The sequence below is a fragment of the Mus musculus genome, chromosome 6 (genome assembly GCF_000001635.26).
Source record: "Mus musculus strain C57BL/6J chromosome 6, GRCm38.p6 C57BL/6J".
Classification (NCBI taxonomy): domain Eukaryota; kingdom Metazoa; phylum Chordata; class Mammalia; order Rodentia; family Muridae; genus Mus; species Mus musculus.
The window spans coordinates 55,949,914-55,972,572 of NC_000072.6; the positions used below are offsets into that span (position 1 = coordinate 55,949,914).

General features: G+C 40.4%; 1 protein-coding gene across 6 annotated transcripts in view; it reads left to right on the top strand.

The window, feature by feature from the left end:
• Itprid1 (ITPR interacting domain containing 1) overlaps positions 1-22,659 on the top strand; it is a 173,454-nt gene that overhangs the window by 144,624 nt on the left and 6,171 nt on the right. For 5 of the 6 annotated variants that reach the window (XM_017321524.2, XM_006505946.4, XM_006505949.4 and 2 more), the window contains exons 10-11: positions 17,147-17,229; positions 17,709-18,896. In XM_017321524.2, coding sequence (XP_017177013.1) covers positions 17,147-17,229; positions 17,709-18,896 — 1,271 coding nt within the window. Of the gene's footprint in view, positions 1-15,034; positions 16,015-17,146; positions 17,230-17,708; positions 18,897-22,659 lie in introns of those variants that run through there. The other variant, XM_006505950.2, reaches the window with a different exon arrangement.

A 22,659-nucleotide genomic window follows, 5' to 3' on the forward strand; every position in this document is an offset into this window, starting at 1 on the left:
TGTTTCAGATAGGTTTTTCAAAACCCATGAACATACTATCTCTTCTTCATGCATATCTGGGATGAGACCTGAGGTCAGGAGAGCAGGCATCTTTGCTGACACTGTATAGCATCTAGGGCAGTATAAGACCTGAGGGGACCCAGTGCACATTCTAGGGATGAAGGGTCCCACAGGAACATCTGTAGCCCTGCCTCTGTGCCCTGCACTTCTCACTGCATTAGCAAGGAGTTGACTCACAGCACGAATGTGTGGGACGCCAGAGATGACACAGAAAGGTTTCCAATGGAAGTCAAGCTATCATTGACAGAATGAACCTTGAACGCGTAGGAGCCAACACAAAACTTAGACAAGAATAGCTAATAAGGAAGGCTCTAGAAGGTCCCCCACGGTACCTAATTGGTAACCCCATCTTGACTTATGCGGGGATCTGAAGACAAAACCATAAAGATGTTCCGAAGCATTTGAAATGGCATTCTAAAAATGCCTCCGTGATAGCCACTCCAGCCCAAACAATCCTCGCTGCTTCCTATTGGGCAAAGCCGCCGCTCTTCATCTCAGGTTCCAAGCCCCTCCTGGAGCCCTTTGGTTTTGCGTCATCTGTAAGTCCACACAAGTCCTAAGACATGTGACTCAGCCTTACCCCTGAGAGGTCACAGACTTCCTACCCTGTGACAATGAATGAGAGAGACACTTGGCAATTAAATAGGTAATATCGAATCTATTGATGTAGATGGTTAACCCCAAAGTTCAAGGTTGGACCATGTTTTCTTATTCTGTATGATTTCTTCATGTTCCTTGTCCCTGTAAACCCTGTTTCTTTTCATCTCTTTACAATTTACATTTCAACTCCTTCCCCTCTTTTGTTTCCTGAGATGCTCTACACAAAGACTATTTTCAATGCAACTCAGGTGCTTTTACTATTGACACAGTCCAGAGAGAAGGCTTCTTCTATTGGAAGGTCTTGGCAGAGCCCTGGCTCCTCCGTGGTTGGTGTAATGCTGCCATCTGGTGGTTACTTTGACAAAATGCCTAAGGCATCTTTCCCTTGGGTAGGTAGGCCTGTTAGCTCAGTACAAAGGTGAAGTTTGCAGGCAGGGCTCACCCAGCTGAAATAGTAAAATCTAAATTCTAGAAGGCAGATTTGCACTGTAGAAGTTAATTTCTAGTTGCTATCAATGCTATCCATCACAGTCATGAATTGTGTAAACAGTGAGACTGAATTATAATAGTTAAAATGATGTTCCTTGGGAACTATCATTACATGTTCTTAGATTTACACATATACTATTGGGCATTAACCTCACTCGTCAGAAGCCCAATATAAGAGAATAACAGTTCCTACATAGGAGAGACAGAATCCAAAGCTGGTAGATGTGGCTATAAATCTGCCAGATGAGTCAGTTGGGTATTCTAATAGCGTGTTAGCTAAATATATTATGAGTTTAGCCTCTAGGAGCCATGGGATAGTCAGAGCTGGTGAACTATCAGTTATTGAGAGCAAAATGAAATCAAGCAGAGGTTTGGGTGGTGAGGGGTGTCATTTATCTAGTTTTGGTTTAGAACAGGGACCAATGAGAGGGGAAGTTTGTATGATAAAAATTTTCTAAAAGAAAAAGAAAACCTTCAGGAAGCAAGGTGGACAAAAACAAAACAAAAACAAAAATAAAAACAAAACAAGGCCTCCACTTAGCAGAGTGGACCAAAGCTCCTTGGGAGAAGGTTCCCAGAAAAGGTCCGCTGGCATAAGCTCCAGTTCTCCTAGGCGTGGCCTGGCAGGCTTCAGGGACTGGGTGGGATGGCCCCCTGAGATAGCGCTGCTTCCATTACTCTTCAAAAGCCATGTTCTTGTACCGGAAGTCAAGCCCTCCTGCCTGGGTGTTACCTTGAGGATGTAGCAGTGATAAACGATACTCATTTGTATCTGTCTGTTTGCTTAATAATCCATCATAGCTATCCCAGACTAGGGGATTTCTCATACTTTATCTCTTTTAACTACTACAGCCCTAAGGGGAAGTTTAAAATGAGGAAATCGAGAACTTAGCTGCTGGTAGTCCCTGAAAACACTTTATAAGGGGCAAAGATCTTAGTCTCCTAAAGAAACTAAGCCATCTGTAAATTGCCCCACACATTTCTTATGTCTCTTAGAATGATTCAGGATGTACACATTTGACTTCTAAAGCAAACAAAAACTGAAAATCCTGTTCGTGAGAGCATCATGCTCAACTCTGTTGTTCAGTCACACCATGAAAGGGAAATCTCGGTTTGGTCTTTTGTTAAATTTAATTAAATTTGAGAGATATCACTTGAGTGAGATTTAGCAATTGTGTGTCATTTTACAGGGATACAGTTAATGAAATGTAACTGTTGTCAATACCACAAATACACACCCTTTAGAACAAATGACTCCTACAGTGTAAAGACACATCACATTGTGCCTGTAGCTGTTTACAGTACGTCCTCCTACTCAGAAAAGCTCCATCTATCTGCAAACCTTAAACTGTAACTATTACAAATGTGTTGAATATATGAAAGATGTAGACTTTTATCTTTGCTGTTCTTTAAGCAACTTTTATATACCATTTAAATTATAGTAGGTATTGTAAATAATCCAAGATGATTTTAAGACGGAAGGACAGTTGCGCATACGTCACATGCAAATATCGTGGTATTTTGTGTGAGAGATTTGAGTAGCTGCAGTTTTTACTATTCTGAGGGATGGAGTTCCATGAAACCAGTCACCTACAGATCTCAGGACCAAAAGTATTTCCATTTGGATCAGGTTGTTAGAGACTAACCAGTTTATGGACAGATTTTGGCTTAGTGGCAGAACATTGCTTCCTCTGAGCATGGCAAGGATAATAGCAGCCATCAGCCATCATACATCACACTGATGGCTCCTGCTCCAGAACAAGAATCTTGAAAATTGTTCTGGAAAAGTGAGTAGCAATAGTGTCCAGGTGATGCCTAAAACACTTCACTAAAGCAAGTGGCTCCACATCCTGTTTTGCCTCCCCTGCCCTGAGTCTTAAATCCTCTTACTTAGGAATTTTCTCTCTTGATGCTATAGGCCAGGGGTGATGAAGGAGATGTGGAAGTTAGTCCTGCTTACTGAATATCTACAGTCAGGGCCTCCTGAGGTGAAACAGGCTGTCGGGGGACCTAAAGCACATATGGTAGCTTGAAGTAGGAAGCTCATGTAGAAAGTGTTCAGGGATGGTCTGCTCACTTACCTGATGAGTAGATGGGCTCTATGTAAAGTAGTCAGGGCATTGTGTGAAAAATATTAGAAAATCTACACAAAGCTTTTACACTGTTATTATAACAATTATCACATAATTTACAAACATTACATAAATTACAAAATAGGTGATTTACTTCCTAACTTCAAAAGTACCCGGAGAAGTTGTTTTGTTTTGTTTTGTTTTGTTTGTTTGTTTGTTTGTTTGTTTTTTCAAGACAGGGTTTCTCTGTATAGCCCTGGCTGTCCTGGAACTCACTTTGTAGACCAGGCTGGCCTCGAACTCAGAACTCCTCCTGTCTCTGCCTCCCAAGTGCTGGGATTAAAGGCGTGCACCACCACGCCCAGCTACCTGGAGAAGTTTTTTAAAATAATATTTTTATTTTATTACTTTTTGAAATTTCATACATCTATGCAATGTATTTCGATCCTATTCACTCACCACCTCTCTTCAGTGTTCCCTAGGATCCACCCCATCTCATTTCTTTTGTTGTTGTTAGAAACTCCCTGAGTCCAACTAATGCTGCCCACATGCAGACATCATCTTCTCTCCCCATTCTCCTTCTCTCCACTAAAACTTTAACCTTGAAAATTACCCCACTTGCCTTTCATGTTGTCTATGTTCAGCTGACAAGTTATAATGCTGGTTGAATTTGATTTTAACAAGATCAACCAGCTCTTAAATATGTGACACAAATTAAGTATTATAAAATAAATCTCTATAAATATGTGACATACAATAAGACAAAAAGGCCACCAAAAGATTGGGAAAGGATCTTTACCTATCCTAAATCAGATAGGGGACTAATATCCAATATATATAAAGAACTCAAGAAGGTGGACTTCAGAAAATCAAATAACCCCATTAAAAAATGGGGCTCAGAACTAAACAAAGAATTCTTACCTGAGGAATACCGAATGGCTGAGAAGCAACTGAAAAAATGTTCAACATCCTTAATCATCAGAGAAATGCAAATCAAAACAACCCTGAGATTCCATCTCACACCAGTCAGAATGGCTAAAATCAAAAATTCAGGTGACAGCAGATGCTGGCGAGGATGTGGAGAAAGAGAAACACTCCTCCATTGTTGGTGGGATTGCGAGCTTGTACAACCACTCTGGAAATCAGTCTGGCAGTTCCTCAGAAAACTGGATACAGTACTACCGGAGGATCCAGCAATACCTCTCCTGGGCATATATCCAGAAAATGTCCCAACCGGTAAGAAGGACACATGCTCCACTATGTTCATAGCAGCCTTATTTATAATAGCCAGAAGCTGGAAAGAACCCAGATGCCCCTCTACAGAGGAATGGATACAGAAAATGTGGTACATTTACACAATGGAGTACTACTCAGCTATTAAAAAGAATGAATTTATGGAATTCCTAGGCAAATGGATGGACCTGGAGGGTATCATCCTGAGTGAGGTAACCCAATCACAAAGGAACTCCCACAATATGTACTCACTGATAAGTGGATATTAGCCCAGAAACTTAGGATACTCAAGATATAAGATACAATTTGCTAAACGCATGAAACTCAAGAAGAACGAAGACCAAAGTGTGGACACTTTGCCCCTTCTTAGAAATGGGAACAAAACACCCATGGAAGGAGTTACAGAGACAAAGTTTGGAGCTGTGTCAAAAGGATGGATCATCTAGAACTTGCCATATCCAGGGTTCCATCCCATAATCAGCTTCCAAACGCTGACACCATTGCATATACTAGCAAGATTTTGCTGAAAGTACCCAGATATAGCTGTCTCTTGTGAGACTATGCCGGGGCCTAGCAAACACAGAAGTGGATGCTCACAGTCAGCTATTGGATGGATCACAGGCCCCCCAATGGAGGAGCTAGAGAAAGTACCCAAGGAGCTAAAGGGATCTGCAACCCTATAGGTGGAACAACATTATGAACTAACCAGTACCCCAGAGCTCTTGACTCTAGCTGCATATGTATCAAAAGATGGCCTAGTCGGCCATCACTGGAAAGAGAGGCTCATTGGTCTTGCAAACTTTATATGCCCCAGTACAGGGGAACGCCAGGGCCAAAAAGTGGGAGTGGGTGGGTAGGGGAGTGGGTGGGGGGGTATGGGAGACTTTTGGGATAGCATTGGAAATGTAAATGAGGAAAAATATCTAATAAAAAGTATAAAAAAAATACATTGTATGAAATTCCCAAAGAACCAATATTTAACATATTGTTTTTAAAAAAATTCAACTGTATCAAAAATAGCAATAAATTTAGTATGTGGGTGTCTAAAAAAGAATATGTGACATAAATTATCATAAAATAAATCATAAAAATTATTTATTTTTATTTATTTATTATTTATAAATATTTATTATTTTCATTGATAGTTAACAACAAATATTCTATTACTAGTATTAAATGTTCTATAAAAATTGAATGTTATACTTGGGTGTTTACTTGATTGGCTCTTTCCCTATAACCTGCTCTATGTTATAATAATTCTTATTTTCATACACTCAAAGGGTTTTTGTAATAAGCCCATTGCTATATTATTATCATTTTTGTTAACATAGTCAATTTCCCCCCAAAGTAGGGATCAAACACAGAATTTTAACAATGCTAGGCAACTGCTCAACCACTGGGTTTGCCCCCAGTCTTCACTTATCTTTGAAAGGAGTTAAACCTTTTTAAATGTGTGTTTGATGCTTCCTTTCAGGCTTTTCACAGTCTGGCCTCCAAAGGAGTCACTTCCCTATTTTCCCAGGATTATTTTCAAAGATAATTCTCCTTCTGCTTTTATGTTAAGTGTATATAATACGCCTCTCCAGTGGAGTGGATTTTAAGACTTTTTCCTCTTCGTTGTTGGTATTAAATTATTTGTTTCTGATGTGCCTTGGTGTAGCTTTCTTCATGTTCTGTATGCCGGGGGGTGGGGAGGGATTGTTTCTGTCAAACACTTCATGTGTTCTCCATTCTCTTTGGAATTTTCCAGTTATTAAAATATCTATTCACTCAGAGAGGTGGCACCATGTATTGGTGTGATTTTCATCACTTAAATTCTTGTTTTCCCTATGCAAATTTGATTTGGGATCATTTCTATAAGCTATGTATTTCTTTCATTAGTTGTTTTTATTACACAATCCTTCATTTGCTTTTAATCTTATCCATTATGAACTATCATAAGCAGTATAGTTTTCATCATCTTTAGTTTGATTTGGGTCTTTAAACAGACATACACACACACACACACACACACACAGCATCAATGTCTGCACTTAACACATTTCATCATATTCCTTGGCCATATGGCATATAGTCATAAGTGTTTAATGTCCTTGTCTGATCATTCTAACATCAGGATCAATTCTTTATTTGTTTTCATTTGCTGGTGTTCTGCCTTCCTGTTTGGGTCACATTTACCGGCTTCTTTTATAGTTAATTATATTCCTTCATTGGCAATTTCTTTCCTGTATATAATGTATTTTGATTACTCTTCCCCACCTGCTCTTATCTCCCTCCCACCCTCTTTCCTACAAATATCTTTCCCACATTCTTGCCTTTTTTGTTGTTGTCTTGTGTGGTGTGACCCAGAGTTTCATAAGGGCAGTCTATGTGACCATAGGTTTGGAACTATGCATTGAAGAGGGTGGACACACATTTGACATACCTGGTATCTTGTAGTAGATGCTAAGTGGTATGGATTTAATTTTGCATGTGGTAAGTATTGGTGGATTCCTAAAAAGCTATTATTGAATTTACTTCTGAGGCAGAGTTGAGCTACCAGGAAATACTCTGATGAATTGGAGTATTATTATTATTATTGTTATTATTATTATTATTATTATTATTATTATTATTATCTTTAAGCTTTTCCAGTCCTTATCCTTCTCCCATTTTGTCCTCCCATTTGTTCCTCATTCCATTCCTCCTCCCCCATATCCAAGAGGATATCCCCACCCCACACATAGCCCTACTTGCCCCCACACTCTGCCAGGTCTATACCCTGGAGCCTCAAGTCTCTCAAGGGTTAGGTGTGTCTTCTCTCATTGAGACCAGACCAGGAAGTCCTCTGCTGAATGTGTCAGGGACCTTATATCAGCTACTGTAATTTGCCTGTCTGGTGGCTCAGTGTCTGAGAGATCTCAGGGGTCCAGGTTTGTTGAGGCCACTGGTCTTCCTATGGGGTCACCCTCCTCCTCAACTTCTTCCAGCCTTTCCTTAATTTAACCACAGTGATCTCTGACTTCAGACCATCGGTTGGGTGTAACTATCTGCTTCTGTCTCAGTCAGCTGCTTGTTGGTCCTTTCCGAGGGCAGCCATGGAAGGCCTCTGGTTTTAAGTACATCATAGCATCAGTAAGAGAGGCCCTGGAGCCTCTCCTTGAGATGATGGGTCCCTATTTGGACTGGTCACTGGACCTTCTTTTCCTCAGTCTCTTCTCCATTTTTATCCCTGTAGTAGTTCTTTTAAATAGGAACAATTCTGGGTCAAAGTTTTTGACTGTGGGATGGCAACCCTACCCTTCAACTTGTACCCTGTCTTTCTACTGGAGGTGGATTCTACAGGTTCCTTCTCCCCACTATTGAGCATTTCATCTAAGGTCCCTCCCTTTGAGTTTTGAGAGTCTCTCACCTCCCAGGTCTCTGGTACATTCTATAGGGTCCCCCTACTCCCCAACTTCCACGGTTGTATATTTCCATTCATTCTGCTGGCCCTTGGGGTTTTGCTCATCACCACCACCAATACCTGATCATGTTCCCCTTTTTCCTCTGCCTCTCCTCCTCCCCTCTCCCACCCAGTTCCCTCCCTCCACCTGTTCCCTGTGATTATTTTATTCTCCCTCTCAAGTCGGATTGAAACATCCTCACTTGGGCCCTTTGGTTTCTTAATCTACTTGAGTTCTGTGGGTTATATCCTGGGTATTTTATACTTTTTTGGCTAATACATCCACTTATTACTGAGTATTATACAATGCATGTCCTTTTGAGTCTGAAATACCTCACTCAGGATAATATTTTCTAGTTCCATCCATTTGCCTGCAAAACTCATGATGTCTTCATTCTTAACAGCTGAATAGTATTCAACTGTGTAATGAACCACACATCTGCTCATGGATTGGTAGGATTAACATAGTAAAAATGGCCATCCTACCAAAAGCAATCAACAGATTCAATGTAATCCCCATCAAAATTCCAACACAGTTCCTCAAAGAAATGAAAATAGGGGAGAGCCAGAGAGCTTCTGAGGCAGCGCCATCTTCGGCTCCAGACAACCGGCCACCTTCCTGGTGAGAGCACAGGGGTCCGCCCGGCCGGAGAGGTTTCTGCCTCAGGCCCCGGCGGCGGGAGCCTCCTTGGCTCTGGGACTCCGCGGAGGGCAGGCTGCACGGGTGAGGGTGTGGAACACAGAGGCCAGCCATTTCTGAGACAGGCGAGAGCCACAGAGCTTCTGAGGCGGCGCCATCTTCGGCTCCAGAAAACCGGCCACCTTCCTGGCCAAAGCAACACAGCTCCTGGGAAAGATCCTGTTTTGGGCCTTCTTCTTCGGCCAGGAGGAGGACCAAACACCAGATAACTGTGCACCTTCCCCGAAAGTGGAGAGCTTGCTTGCAGAGACTGCTCTGACCACTGAAACTCAGAGGAGAGAGCTAGTCTCCCACGTCTGCTGATAGAGGGTAACAAAATCAACAGAGGAACAATATCTAAACAAAGACAACTATAACAACTAACTCCAGAGATTTCCAGGTGGCGAAAGGTAAACATAAGAATCCTACTAACAGAAACCAGGACCACTCACCATCATCAGAACCCAGAACGCCCACTTCGCCCAGTACAGGGCATCCTAACACACCTGAAAAGGTAGACCTGGATTTAAAAGCATATCTCATGATGATGGTAGAGGAGGACATAAAGAAGGAATTTAATAACTCACTTAAAGAAATACAGGAGAACACTGCTAAAGAGTTACAAGTCCTTAAAGAAAAACAGGAAAACACAACCAAACAGGTAGAAGTCCTTATAGAAAAACAGGAAAACACATCCAAACAGATGATGGAAATGAAAACCATACTAGACCTAAAATGGGAAGTAGACACAATGAAGAAAACCCAAAGTGAAGCAACGCTGGAGATAGAAACCCTAGGAAAGAAATCTGGAACCATAGATGCCAGCATCAGCAACAGAATACAAGAGATGGAAGAGAGAATCTCAGGTGCAGAAGATTCCATAGAGAACATCGGCACAACAATCAAAGAAAATGGAAAATGCAAAAAGATCCTAACTCAAAACATCCAGGAAATACAGGACACAATGAGAAGACCAAACCTATGCATAATAGGAGTGGATGAGAATGAAGATTTTCAACTCAAAGGACCAGCAAACATCTTCAACAAAATTATTGAAGAAAACTTCACAAATCTAAAGAAAGAGATGCCCATGAACATACAAGAAGCCTACAGAACTCCAAATAGACTGGACCAGAAAAGAAATTCCTCCCGACACATAATAATCAGAACATCAAATGCACTAAATAAAGATAGAATACTAAAAGCAGTAAGGGAAAAAGGTCAAGTAACATATAAAGGCAAGCCTATCAGAATTACACCAGATTTTTCACCAGAGACTATGAAAGCCAGAAGAGCCTGGACAGATGTTATACAGACACTAAGAGAACACAAATTCCAGCTCAGGCTACTATACCCAGCCAAACTCTCAATTATCATAGATGGAGAAACCAAAGTATTCCACGACAAAACTAAATTCACCCATTATCTCTCCACGAATCCAGCCCTTCAAAGGATAATAACAGAAAAAAAACAATACAAGGACGGGAACCACGCCCTAGAAAAAACAAGATAATCCCTCAACAAAACTAAAAGAAGACAGCCACAAAAACAGAATGCCAACTATAACAACAAAAATAACAGGAAGCAACAATTACTTTTCATTAATATCTCTTAATATCAATGGACTCAACTCCCCAATAAAAAGACATAGACTAACAAACTGGCTACACAAACAAGACCCAACATATTGCTGCTTACAGGAAACTCATCTCAGAGAAAAAGATAGACACTACCTCAGAATAAAAGGCTGGAAAACAATTTTCCAAGCAAATGGTATGAAGAAACAAGCTGGAGTAGCTATCCTAATATCTGATAAGATTGACTTCCAACCCAAAATAATCCAAAAAGACAAGGAGGGGCACTTCATACTCATCAAAGGTAAAATCCTCCAAGAGGAACTCTCAATTCTGAATATCTATGCTCCAAATACAAGGGCAGCCACATTCATTAAAGAAACTTTAGTAAAGCTCAAAGCACACATTGCACCTCACACAATAATAGTGGGAGACTTCAACACACCACTTTCACCAATGGACAGATCATGGAAACAGAAACTAAACAGGGACACAGTGAAACTAACAGAAGTGATGAAACAAATGGACTTAACAGATATCTACAGAACATTTTATCCTAAAACAAAAGGATATACCTTCTTCTCAGCACCTCATGGTACCTTCTCTAAAATTGACCACATAATTGGTCACAAAACAAACCTCAACATATACAAAAATATTGAAATTGTCCCATGCATCCTATCAGACCACCATGGTCTAAGGCTGATCTTCAATAACAAAATAAATAATAGAAAGCCAACATTCACGTGGAAACTGAACAACACTCTTGTCAATGATACCTTGGTCAAGGAAGGAATAAAGAAAGAAATTAAGGACTTTTTGGAGTTTAATGAAAATGAAGCCACAACATATCCAAACTTATGGGACACAATGAAAGCATTCCTAAGAGGAAAACTCATAGCTCTGAGTGCCTCCAAAAAGAAACTAGAGAAAGCACACATTAGCAGCTTGACAACACACCTAAAACGTCTAGAAGAAAAGGAAGCAAATTCACCCCAAGAGGAGTAGAAGGCAGGAAATAATCAAACTCAGGGGTGAAATCAACCAAGTGGAAACAAGAACTGTTCAAAGAATCAACCAATCAAGGAGCTGGTTCTTTGAGAAAATCAACAAGATAGATAAACCCTTAGCCAGACTCACTAGAGGGCACAGGGAAAACATCCTAATTAACAAAATCAGAAACGAAAAGGGAGACATAACAACAGATCCTGAAGAAATCCAAAACACCATCAGATCCTTCTACAAAAGGCTATACTCAACAAAGCTGGAAAACCTGGACGAAATGGACAAATTTCTGGACAGATACCAGGTACCAAAGTTGAATCAGGATCAAGTTGACCATCTAAACAGTCCCATATCCCCTAAAGAAATAGAAGCAGTTATTAATAGACTCCCAGCCAAAAAAAGCCCAGGACCAGACAGGTTTAGTGCAGAGTTCTATCAGACCTTCAAAGAAGATCTAATTCCAGTTCTTCACAAACTATTCCACAAGATAGAAGTAGAAGGTACTCTACCCAACTCATTTTATGAAGCCACTATTACTCTGATACCTAAACCACAAAAAGACCCAACAAATATAGAGAACTTCAGACCAATTTCCCTTATGAATATCGATGCAAAAATCCTCAATAAAGTTCTTGCTAACTGAATCCAAGAACACATCAAAACAATCATCCATCCTGACCAAGTCGGTTATATTCCAGGGATGCAGGGATGGTTTAATATACGAAAATCCATCAATGTAATCCATTATATAAACAAACTCAAAGACAAAAACCACATGATCATCTCGTTAGATGCTGAGAAAGCATTTGACAAAATCCAACATCCATTCATGATAAAAGTCTTGGAAAGATCAGGAATTCAAGGCCCATACCTAAACATGATAAAAGCAATCTACAGCAAACCAATAGCCAACATCAAAGTAAATGGTGAGAAGCTGGAAGCAATCCCACTAAAATCAGGGACTAGACAAGGCTGTCCACTCTCACCCTACCTATTCAACATTGTACTTGAAGTCCTAGCCAGAGCAATTAGACAACAAAAGGAGATCAAGGGGTTACAAATTGGAAAGGAAGAAGTCAAAATATCACTTTTTGCAGATGATATGATAGTATATATAAGTGACCCTAAAAATTCCACCAGAGAACTCCTAAGCCTGATAAACAGCTTCGGTAAAGTAGCTGGATATAAAATAAACTCAAACAAGTCAATGGCCTTTCTCTACACAAAGAATAAACAGGCTGAGAAAGAAATTAGGGAAACAACACCCTTCTCAATAGTCACAAATAATATAAAATACCTTGGCGTGACTCTAACTAAGGAAGTAAAAGATCTGTATGATAAGAACTTCAAGTCTCTAAAGAAAGAAATTAAAGAAGATCTCAGAAGATGGAAAGATCTCCCATGCTCATGGATTGGCAGGATCAACATTGTAAAAATGGCCATCTTGCCAAAAGCAATCTACAGATTCAATGCAATCCCTATCAAAATTCCAACTCAATTCTTCAAGGAATTAGAAAGGGCAATCGGCAGATTCATCTGGAATAACAAAAAACCGAGGATAGCAAAAACTCTTCTCAAGGATAAAAGAACCTCTGGTGGAATCACCATGCCGGACCTAAATCTGTACTACAGAGCAATTGTGATCAAAACTGCATGGTACTGGTATAGTGACAGACAAGTAGACCAATGGAACAGAATTGAAGACCCAGAGATGAATCCACACACCTATGGTCACTTGATCTTTGACAAGGGAGCTAAAACCATCCAGTGGAAAAAAGACAGCATTTTCAACAAATGGTGCTGGCACAACTCTCGGTTATCATGTAGAAGAATGCAAATTGATCCATTTCTATCTCCTTGTACTAAGGTCAAATCTAAGTGGATTAAGGAACTCCACATAAAACCAGAGACACTGAAACTTATAGAGGAGAAGGTAGGGAAAAGCCTTGAAGATATGGGTACAGGGGGAAAATTCCTGAATAGAACAGCAATGGCTTGTGCTGTAAGATCAAGAATCGATAAATGGGACCTCATAAAATTGCAAAGCTTCTGCAAAGCAAAAGACACCGTCAATAAGACAAAAAGGCCACCAACATATTGGGAAAGGATCTTTACCTATCCCAAATCGGATAGGGGAGTAATATCCAATATATATAAAGAACTCAAGAAGGTGGACTCCAGAAAATCAAATAACCCCATTCAAAAATGGGGCTCAGAGCTGAACAAAGAATTCTCACCTGAGGAATACCGAATGGCAGAGAAGCACCTGAAAAAATGTTCAACATCCTTAATCATCAGGGAAATGCAAATCAAAACAACACTGAGATTCCACTTCACTCCAGTCAGAATGGCTAAGATCAAAAATTCAGGTGACAGCAGATGCTGGCGAGGATGTGGAGAAAGGGGAACACTCCTCCATTGTTGGTGGGATTGCAAGCTTGTACAACCACTCTGGAAATCAGTCTGGCGGTTCCTCAGAAAATTGGACATAGTACTACCGGAGGATCCCGCAATACCTCTCCTGGGCATATATCCAGAAGATGTCCCAACCGGTAAGAAGAACACATGCTCCACTATGTTCATAGCAGCCTTGTTTATAATAGCCAGAAGCTGAAAAGAACCCAGATGCCCCTCAACAGAGGAATGGATACAGAAAATGTGGTACATTTACACAATAGAATACTACTCAGCTATTTAAAAAAAATGAATTTATGAAATTCCTAGGCAAATGGATGGACCTGGAGGGTATCATCCTGAGTGAATCACAAAGGAACTCGCACAATATGTACTCACTGATAAGTGGATATTAGCCCAGAAACTTAGGATACCCAAGATATAAGATACAACTTGCCAAACGCATGAAATTCAAGAAGAACGAAGACCAAAGTGTGGACATTCTACCCTTTCTTAGAAATGGGAACAAAACACCCATAGAAGGAGTTACAGAGACAAAACTTGGAGCTGTGACGAAAGGATGGACCATCTAGTGATTGCCATATGCAGGGATCCATCCCATAATCAGCTTCCAAACGCTGACACCATTGCATACACTAGCAAGATTTTGCTGAAAGGACCCAGATATAGCTCTCTCTTGTGAGACTATGCCGGGGCCTAGCAAACACAGAAGTGGATGATCACAGTCAGCTATTGGATGGGTCACATGACCCCTTATGGAGGAGCTAGAGAAATTACCCAAGGAGCTAAAGGGAACTGCAACCCTATAGGTGGAACAACAATATGAACTAACCAGTACCTGGGAGCTCTTGTCTTTAGCTGCATATGTATCAAAAGATAGCCTAGTCAGTCATCACTGCAAAGAGAGGCCCATTGGAATTGCAAACTTTATATGCCCCAGTACAGGGGAACACCAGGGCCAAAAAGGGGCAGTGGGTGGGTAGGAGATTGGGGGGGGGTGGGTATGGGGGACCTTTGGGATAGCATTGAAAATGTAAACAAGGAAAATACCTAAAAAAAAAATGAAAATAGCAATTCTCAATTTCATATGGAAAGACAAAAAAACCCAGGATAGAAAAAACAATTCTTAACAATAAAAGAACTTCTGGGGGAATCACCATCCCTGACCTCAAGCTACCAAGTAATAATGATAATAAAAAAAAGAAGAAGGAGGAGGAGGAGGAGGAGAAGGAAGAGGAGGAGGAAGAGGCGGCATGGTATTGGTACAGAGACAGACACGTTGATGAATGGAATAGAATTGAAGACCCAGAAATAAAACCACACATTTTTGGACAATTGACCTTTGACAAAATCAAAAATATACAGTGGAAAAAAATAAAGCATCTTCAATAAAGGGTACTAGCCTAACTGGCAGTTGATATGTAGAAAAATGAAAATAGATCGATATTTGTCACTTTGCACAAAGCTCAAGTCTGAGTGGATCAAGGACTTCAACATAAAATCAGATACAATGAATCTAATAGTGGACTCTTACTTTTAAGAGAGTATGAAGAACCAGAACAATGCCCTTCTCAGGCTACTTACTCCTCACCTCCGAGTCAATACCTTAAATGTGCTATATGAATTATGGAGTTTCTTGGCCCTGGGTGAATTTTGAGTCCTATTTTCTTCAATTATTTTAGATGTTTCCTCCCCTATGCTAGAGCATAGCTTAAGAGGGAACCAAGAACTCATTCTCCATGGGACTTTCCTTTTTTTTTCTCACACTATCCTGAAAACCCTAGATGGCTCAATTTTGCTGGAGTCTTACCTCTACTTCCTTCATTAAATGTGTCTTCCAAGACTCTCCATGAGTTTCTGTCCTTATACTGAGTCTTGTAAACTAGCAGCAGAAATCTGGGTAATCATGGCGCTCACATCACTGAGCCTGCTTCTCCGCAATTGCTCTCTTGGATTGCTGCCTGTCTTCAAACAAAACAAAAACCATTGTTCATGTGCTTTGTACAGTATTTAATTGTTTCAGAAGGTAGAGAAATTCTGGTACCTATTACTTCAGCTTGCCAAGAGCAGAGGTCCTTTTAAGGTTGTTCTTGGGTGAAGATTTCCATATTTCATCCTTAAAAACACACCAAGAAGTGACATTTATATCAGAGAAACCATTCCTTCAAAATTTTCCACTGAGTTCCTCAATCCCACCAGGTTCAGGTGTCAAATGCCTTTCTTTCTTGGTTTCTAGCTTTTAAATGTCTTGAGTCTGAATTGAAGAATATGAGGTTTGAACTTCCTAATTGTAGGAAGATCAGTGTCTTTCTTCCTCAGGGCAAATGAGCTGATGTGGGCTGCTGGACCACCTCAGAGACCATTTCAACTCAGACACATAACATTAAGACTGACTGAAGACAGCCCTACATGAAGAAAGCATTGGTGTTAATAGAGACATCCTCAAGGCTAGGTCTGGAAAACGTAAGCAGTGCTTATGATCTTTGAACTTTTCTTCAATAGTTAGATGTGTAAGCAATGGAAAATTAAATATTTCTCACTTAGGCACCAGATATCTAAGAGTGTCATAGATATATAGATAAAGATAGATAGATAGATAGATAGATAGATAGATAGATAGATAGATAGATAGATAGATAGATAGAGAGATATTCAACACCAACTTCCAGATGTATTCTTTGTCTCTTTTCCCAGAGAAGACAATGTCTTCTAGTATAAGCAAGTGTTATTAGAGAAAAATCCAATACTTTGGGCTGGAGTGAAACACATCTAACAGATTATTGGCCTAGCAAATATAAAGTACTGGATCTAATCCACAGTACTACACAGTGGATAGTATAAACTTATAGTCTAAGCATTCAGGATGCAGAGACAGGAGGTAAAAATGCTTAAGATCATCCTTGGCTTAGCTACATGGTGAATTTGAGGCCAGCATGGAATATATGAGACTCCACCTCAAAATAAAATGCCATAGTTTAATCTTTAGTGCAATGACTTGCTATCAAGTACCTATTCTTTCAACTAGACACAATACAACACAACACAATACAACACAACATGTGCATATAATGTCTGCAAACCCTAGCCTGTCTGCATAGCATTGTCCTCTGTCTGCCCTGCCCAGTGTTTTGTGGGAACAAAAGTCACAGTCTGGACATGGGCATGACCTTGTGGTCTTAAATTTAGAGCCAGGGAAAGCTAGGAGAGAGTTTGTAGCTAAAACTTAGTCAAAGGAAAGATAATATATATGTGTAAACATATTACATAGGAAGGTATTGTTGTATTAATGTGATATTTAGGGACATCTGTACTTTTTGTCATTAGTTAAAATTCAGCTCACAATCAATCGTATTATAATTTAAGAAGTGATTTCTTCTACTGGTCCATGTTTTTACAGGTTCAGGAAGATGTAGATGCAGTTTTACATGAGCTTTCTAACACTTGAAGTAAGATGTCCTTGGAAGTTTCCCATTGGGTCATTCATGGTCAGACTATGCATGATCTCTAATGTGCTAGGCATAGAGAAGGTTTACTCTCAGTCTTCTGGGCAGGAAAATTTCACTTCCCTAACCTCCATGTCTCTTTCTTCACACAGGCACTCGAGTGGACAGAACAAACAGCTGTCAGTCTGATAGCAGTGGATTTTTAGAAGAGCTACCAGAGCTCCAGCCCCTCCAGGTAGGTACAAGGGGGATGGAATGGGGCCCTGACTGGATACTTAACACTCTAAGTCCTATCAACCACCCAACCCCAATTATAAACTCAGTCCTGAAGACCTTGGAATGACAAATCTAAAGTGCACATCACTAATGGAAAGTTTTAAAGACCACACACTATAGATAGATAGGTAGATAGATAGATAGATAGATAGATAGATAGATAGATAGATAGATAGATAGAGAGAGATAGAGATATGTAGATATAGATATAGTTAGATATAGATGTATAGATGATATAGGTGATTGATATAGATGATATAGATATATACTCTCTTTGGTTTGATTTTTCTAAACAATGAGCTGAAGTTCATAGGGAAGAGGTGCTAGGTGACATAGTAATCTGATAAAATTCCACGTTTATAGCCTGTGCTCAAGACTTCTGTGCCACTGGTCTGCCCTAACTTCTTGATTCATTTTCCATGTTGGTTTCTCCTGCAGGTGTCTTCCATGACAGGCAGCCAGAGTCCTACTGTCTGTAGAGGTTGCAAACCAAGGGATCAGAGTCATAGTCCAGCATCACAGCAAGACTCTCTGCAGGAGTCATATGGCTCTAAATCCAAGAGCATGACAAGCTCATCTTTGTTGAGCCAAGATTGGAGTACATTGGAAGAAAATGCTTCAGCTTCTGTGGTGGAGGAGGAGCTTCAACTCAAGGCCATGGAAGAGCCACCAGAAATAGTCAACCCAGATATGACCCTCATCAAGACTATCATGGTGGGAGAACACCCAGAGAGTGTTGCTGGACCTGTGGTCACTTCTACTTCTACATGTAATAACACAATGGGGGTCTTGGTGACTCATGTCACAGAAAAGGAAGATAGGTCTGTAGGCCACAAGGGTACTCGAAAAATGCTGATACAAAGGCACCACTTTGAGTCACCAAGGTCATTCAGGATTGATCAGCCTTCAGACAATTTCTATCATGTGGACTCTGAGATCACCAAAACAGAGGACAACTGCAAAGTCTGCCCTGATACCAAGCAAAGCTCACTGGTGCAGGAGAGGCCAGCACAGCACTCTCACCAGCACAGAGGAGCCATGCCCTATAAAGGCGACCTTGTTCAAACCTCTGAAAAGTCAATTCCCCACCTTGATAAGCCACCTGGACATGTTCCCACTGACTCAAATGCTGCCAGCTCTTGGTCTGTGACAACCCAGATGTCCTCCAATCTGGTGTCAGCTGCTCAGAGGGTTGCAGACCTAGGGACCTATAATAAAGGAACAGCTTTTGAATGCACTCCATGTGACCCTCTTAATACCACAGACCTAAAACTGCAGACAGAAACAAGGCAGGTCAAGGATGTTGCTGTTCAGACTTATGCACATGAATGCAAGCTCAGGCCATCACATAATGACTTCATTCATGGGCCTCGGCCCCTCGCCAAATCCATCTCTTTGGATACAGGTTTTCCTAGTATCTCCGCAACAGGCTTCTGCCACACCATACCTGCCCACTGTTGTGTCTGCTGTCATCACTGCCCCAACTGCCAATGGAGGAGGCAAAGCCCTGGCCCAGAACCCTCTATTTGCAGGCATTCCCTGTATTCACAAGCAGAGGATCCTAAAGTGCAGTTCATGAAGACATTGAAAATACTCCAAGACACTACTGTGAGGGACCTGTGTTCTGTAAGTGTTTCCTCTACAAACTGGGATGGCAGATGCACCAACCACATTCTGACGCTACAAAGATAGTGTTTTTCCTCCTTTATAGCAGAGAAAACTCAGAGCATATCTCTTTTTTTAAGTGTTAGTCATGTTTGTTGAGTGTTTTATAGTTTATGAGATAAATTCATACATTCAAGGTTATAATATCAATTAACCTGTATCATCTCCAAGTCAGTATAAGTGAGAATTCTGACTTTTAAATCCAGTAGGCTATATAATCTTGACTGAGCTATTTAGAGTCTCTAGGGCAGTCATGAAAAACAGTGGAATGGGGACTATGGATGTAGCTCGGTGGCTAAGTACTTGCATACGGCCCTGGGTTTAATGCATTTACATATATGTACATATATATATAGGAATGCATTCCTGTATGCATCCAAATATATATACATATATGTAGAGAATTGACCCATTCCATTATCACAAAATTGTGTAGGGATGAAATAAACCACTCAACATATTTAGAGACTCAATGCAATACTTAACATGGAGAAAGCTCAAGTTAATATTAATTGATAGAGGATTGCAATAGTCATCAATTTTTGTCACTCTTATTATTGATGTATTACTTGAACCTCTGGTGTTATATAAAGAGACTTCTGATCTACCTTTGGCAACTGGTTTAAAAATGAGTACTAGGGTAATGGAACACTGAGTAATGTCAACCTAATCCCTGATTAATCAATTTGTCTACAATGAATCCTTCTAATGTGCCTTTTAAGTCTTTCTAAGGTGGGGGATAGTCTAGGTCTTACAGGCTAACTATCAAGTAAATCTTTAAGAGTATAACATCTGAAATTTCACATACAAAAAGTAAAGGGTGTTGATGATACAGGATTATAGTTGTTTATGAACAGTACAGAGGAACTGGCTTACTAAGTGTCACAGTTCAGTGCCCTTGTGTACCCTTCAACCCATTAATTCCACACACAAAAAATGTACTGACTGTCTATTGTAAACACTTAATTTATACTGTGTCGTCTAATCTTCACTTTCTTAGATGTCATAAATATTCATTGGGTTTCTAGTGTGTGGCAATTCCTCTCTCCTTTGTAAAAGAAGAAACTGGACTGAGAGAGTTTAGGTAATCTTTCAGCACTTTGCAACCACTAAGTGGTGAGTCTCAACTCAAATTCTTAGGCAAAGATGTGTCCAATTTTAAAACATCTAAACCTGTATAAGATCGATTGCGTGAAAGATAAAGGAAATCATCATGTGAACTTTTGACATATAGAACTCTACATAAGCCTAACATAAACCTTGAAATTAATTTTCAGATGGCAAGATGTCAGAAATTTAGAATATTTAAGAATGAGCCAAAATAAAGGCTGTATTACTCATAGAAAGATTCATCTAGGCTTTGTAATTAACTCTGGGTATCTTATTCAGTGGAAGAAAAGGGCAAAGGTTGATGTGTATTTAGGATCCTGGGGTTAAAATAACCAAATCCTGGAGAATGGGCCTGGGGATACAGCTCAGTGGTGGAATGCCTAGGTACCTCAAATTTCAATATCAAGATAAATAAAATAAAATCTAGGAGAGCAGAAAAATCACCACCACACTCATTAACTGCGAGGTTATAAGTACTCTAAGCAACTGTTCTTCCCCACTCTGGCTCATATCAGGTGACATTGCCAGTCTTTGGAGACACCTTACTTGTCACAACTGGAAGGCCAGTGGGTGTTACTGGCAACAAATGGATACAGAGCAGAGAAGCTATTGAGCATGCTACTGTACATGCAAAGGGCAGCCTTACCACAGATCACTCTTTGGTCTAATATGTCAGTGTTGTCCATACTGAAAACCACAGCCCTAGAAAAATAAGCACTTACTTGACTATGTAGTTTATATGCTAATATGTCAGATATGAAAGTGAGCTAAAGAAGGTGCTATTTGAGATCCTATACAGACAGTTAGATCATATAAACAAGTACTCCCATCTGTAATGAGAGCCTGGTTCAGTTATAGTGGTCCATTTCTGTAATGCCATAACTCAGAAGATTAAGGCAGGAAGAGCATCACCAGGTCAAGGTTAGTCTGGTCAACATAGCAAATGCTGAAGGCTACATAGTGAAGCCTCATCTCAAGGATCAATTTTACAAAGAACTATAAATGAAATGATATTTAGTCTTATGTTTTATTTAAGATAACAAGAATGCAATCAAAATTATGTTAAAATTTTCAGGTGAGAAAGTTGTTGGAGACATACCCAATGTCATTTGGTAATCATGATGGTGGGATAGGATACTAAATCTGTTTTCTGATCACATCACACCCACCAATTAAAAATAATGTGCATTTTTCTTGGCAGCGTAAGAAAAACAGTAAAACATGTACTAGTAAACAGAATGTAGAAGACAACTGCATCAAACTGTGTTTGAGAATAACTGTCAATGTGAGGAGACCAGAGAAACTCAGGCATAGGGACCCAAAGTTGGCTCAAAGTTAAGAAAGTTAAGGATGCTGCTTATGATAGTGATAGTGACTGAGTTTGGGTCAGGGGTTTCCCTGAGTATGGAACAGGAAGGGCCTTGGACTTACATGATTCTAGCTGGGTGGAATGATTTGGCGCCTGGAAACAGATGCTCTGCTTCATTTGGCACTACAGCATAGAAAGGTTGTTGTGATCCTTTGTGTAGAATCGCCATCCTCGCACTGGTATGTAGGTGTCAGTATCAGTCTATTGAGTGTGAGCTTTCCTATCTCTCTGCTTGCCCCATGATGTGTTAGCCCTCATCCTCCTGGAGTCTGGAATTATCAGGGGCCGGGGAGGTGGCTCTGTAAAGTGCTTGCTGTACAAGCATGAGAACCTGAGTTTGTAGCTCCAGTATCCACATAAAAACCAGGATATGTGCTGGCACAAGGACCTGGAGGTCAGTGCTGGGGAGGGGGTGCAGAGGTCAGTGCTGGGGTGGGGTGCGGAAACAGGTGGATCCCCTGGAGCTTAATGGCTAGCCATTCTAGCTGAATAGGTAAGCTACAGGTTTATCTAGAGAGCTTGTCCCCAAAATAAGGGACAAATAATACTTAATGTCAACCTCTGACTTATACACACACACACACACCTGCATGTACATGAACATGGACACACGTAACCACAGCAAGAAAAGAATTTGTAAGTATACAGAAAATACAAAGGTAATTGATTTGGCTGATGTGGATATTCCACAGTTTTACTAGATGGCCATGTATTTTTCTTCCTTTAAATTTAAGAGTTCAGAAATACACATTCAATGGGAACAGTAAACTCATGTGGTCATATACACTTACAATGAGTGTTTGTTTTCATACACACACACACACACACACACGCGCGCCTGCACACATCTGCACACACATGTAGATAAGTCCAGGAGCAGGGGATTAGTGAAGAAACTTGAAGAGTAGAAAAGGAATGGGATCTGTGCTGTGCATGAGCCTGGCTGGGCCTGTAAAACCTGGAAAAGGATTCTGCAGGCAATGTGGCTTTAAGTTAAACCCAATGGGATAGGAAATCTATTTAGGACAAAAGTAAACAGAAACTAGGTCATAGGCAAAATGAAGATTATAGACAGAGATGGATGCTACCTGTCTCGTGGCAACAGGCATTCAGAGCAGATGTTGAAAGTCAGAGCAATTTTATGTAAAAATCTTGCCTTGAGAAAACTTTCCCTGCCCACTCTTGTCTTCTCCCCCATGGTGTGTGACACTACAGAGAAACCCACAGCTCGTTCTGTGATAATCC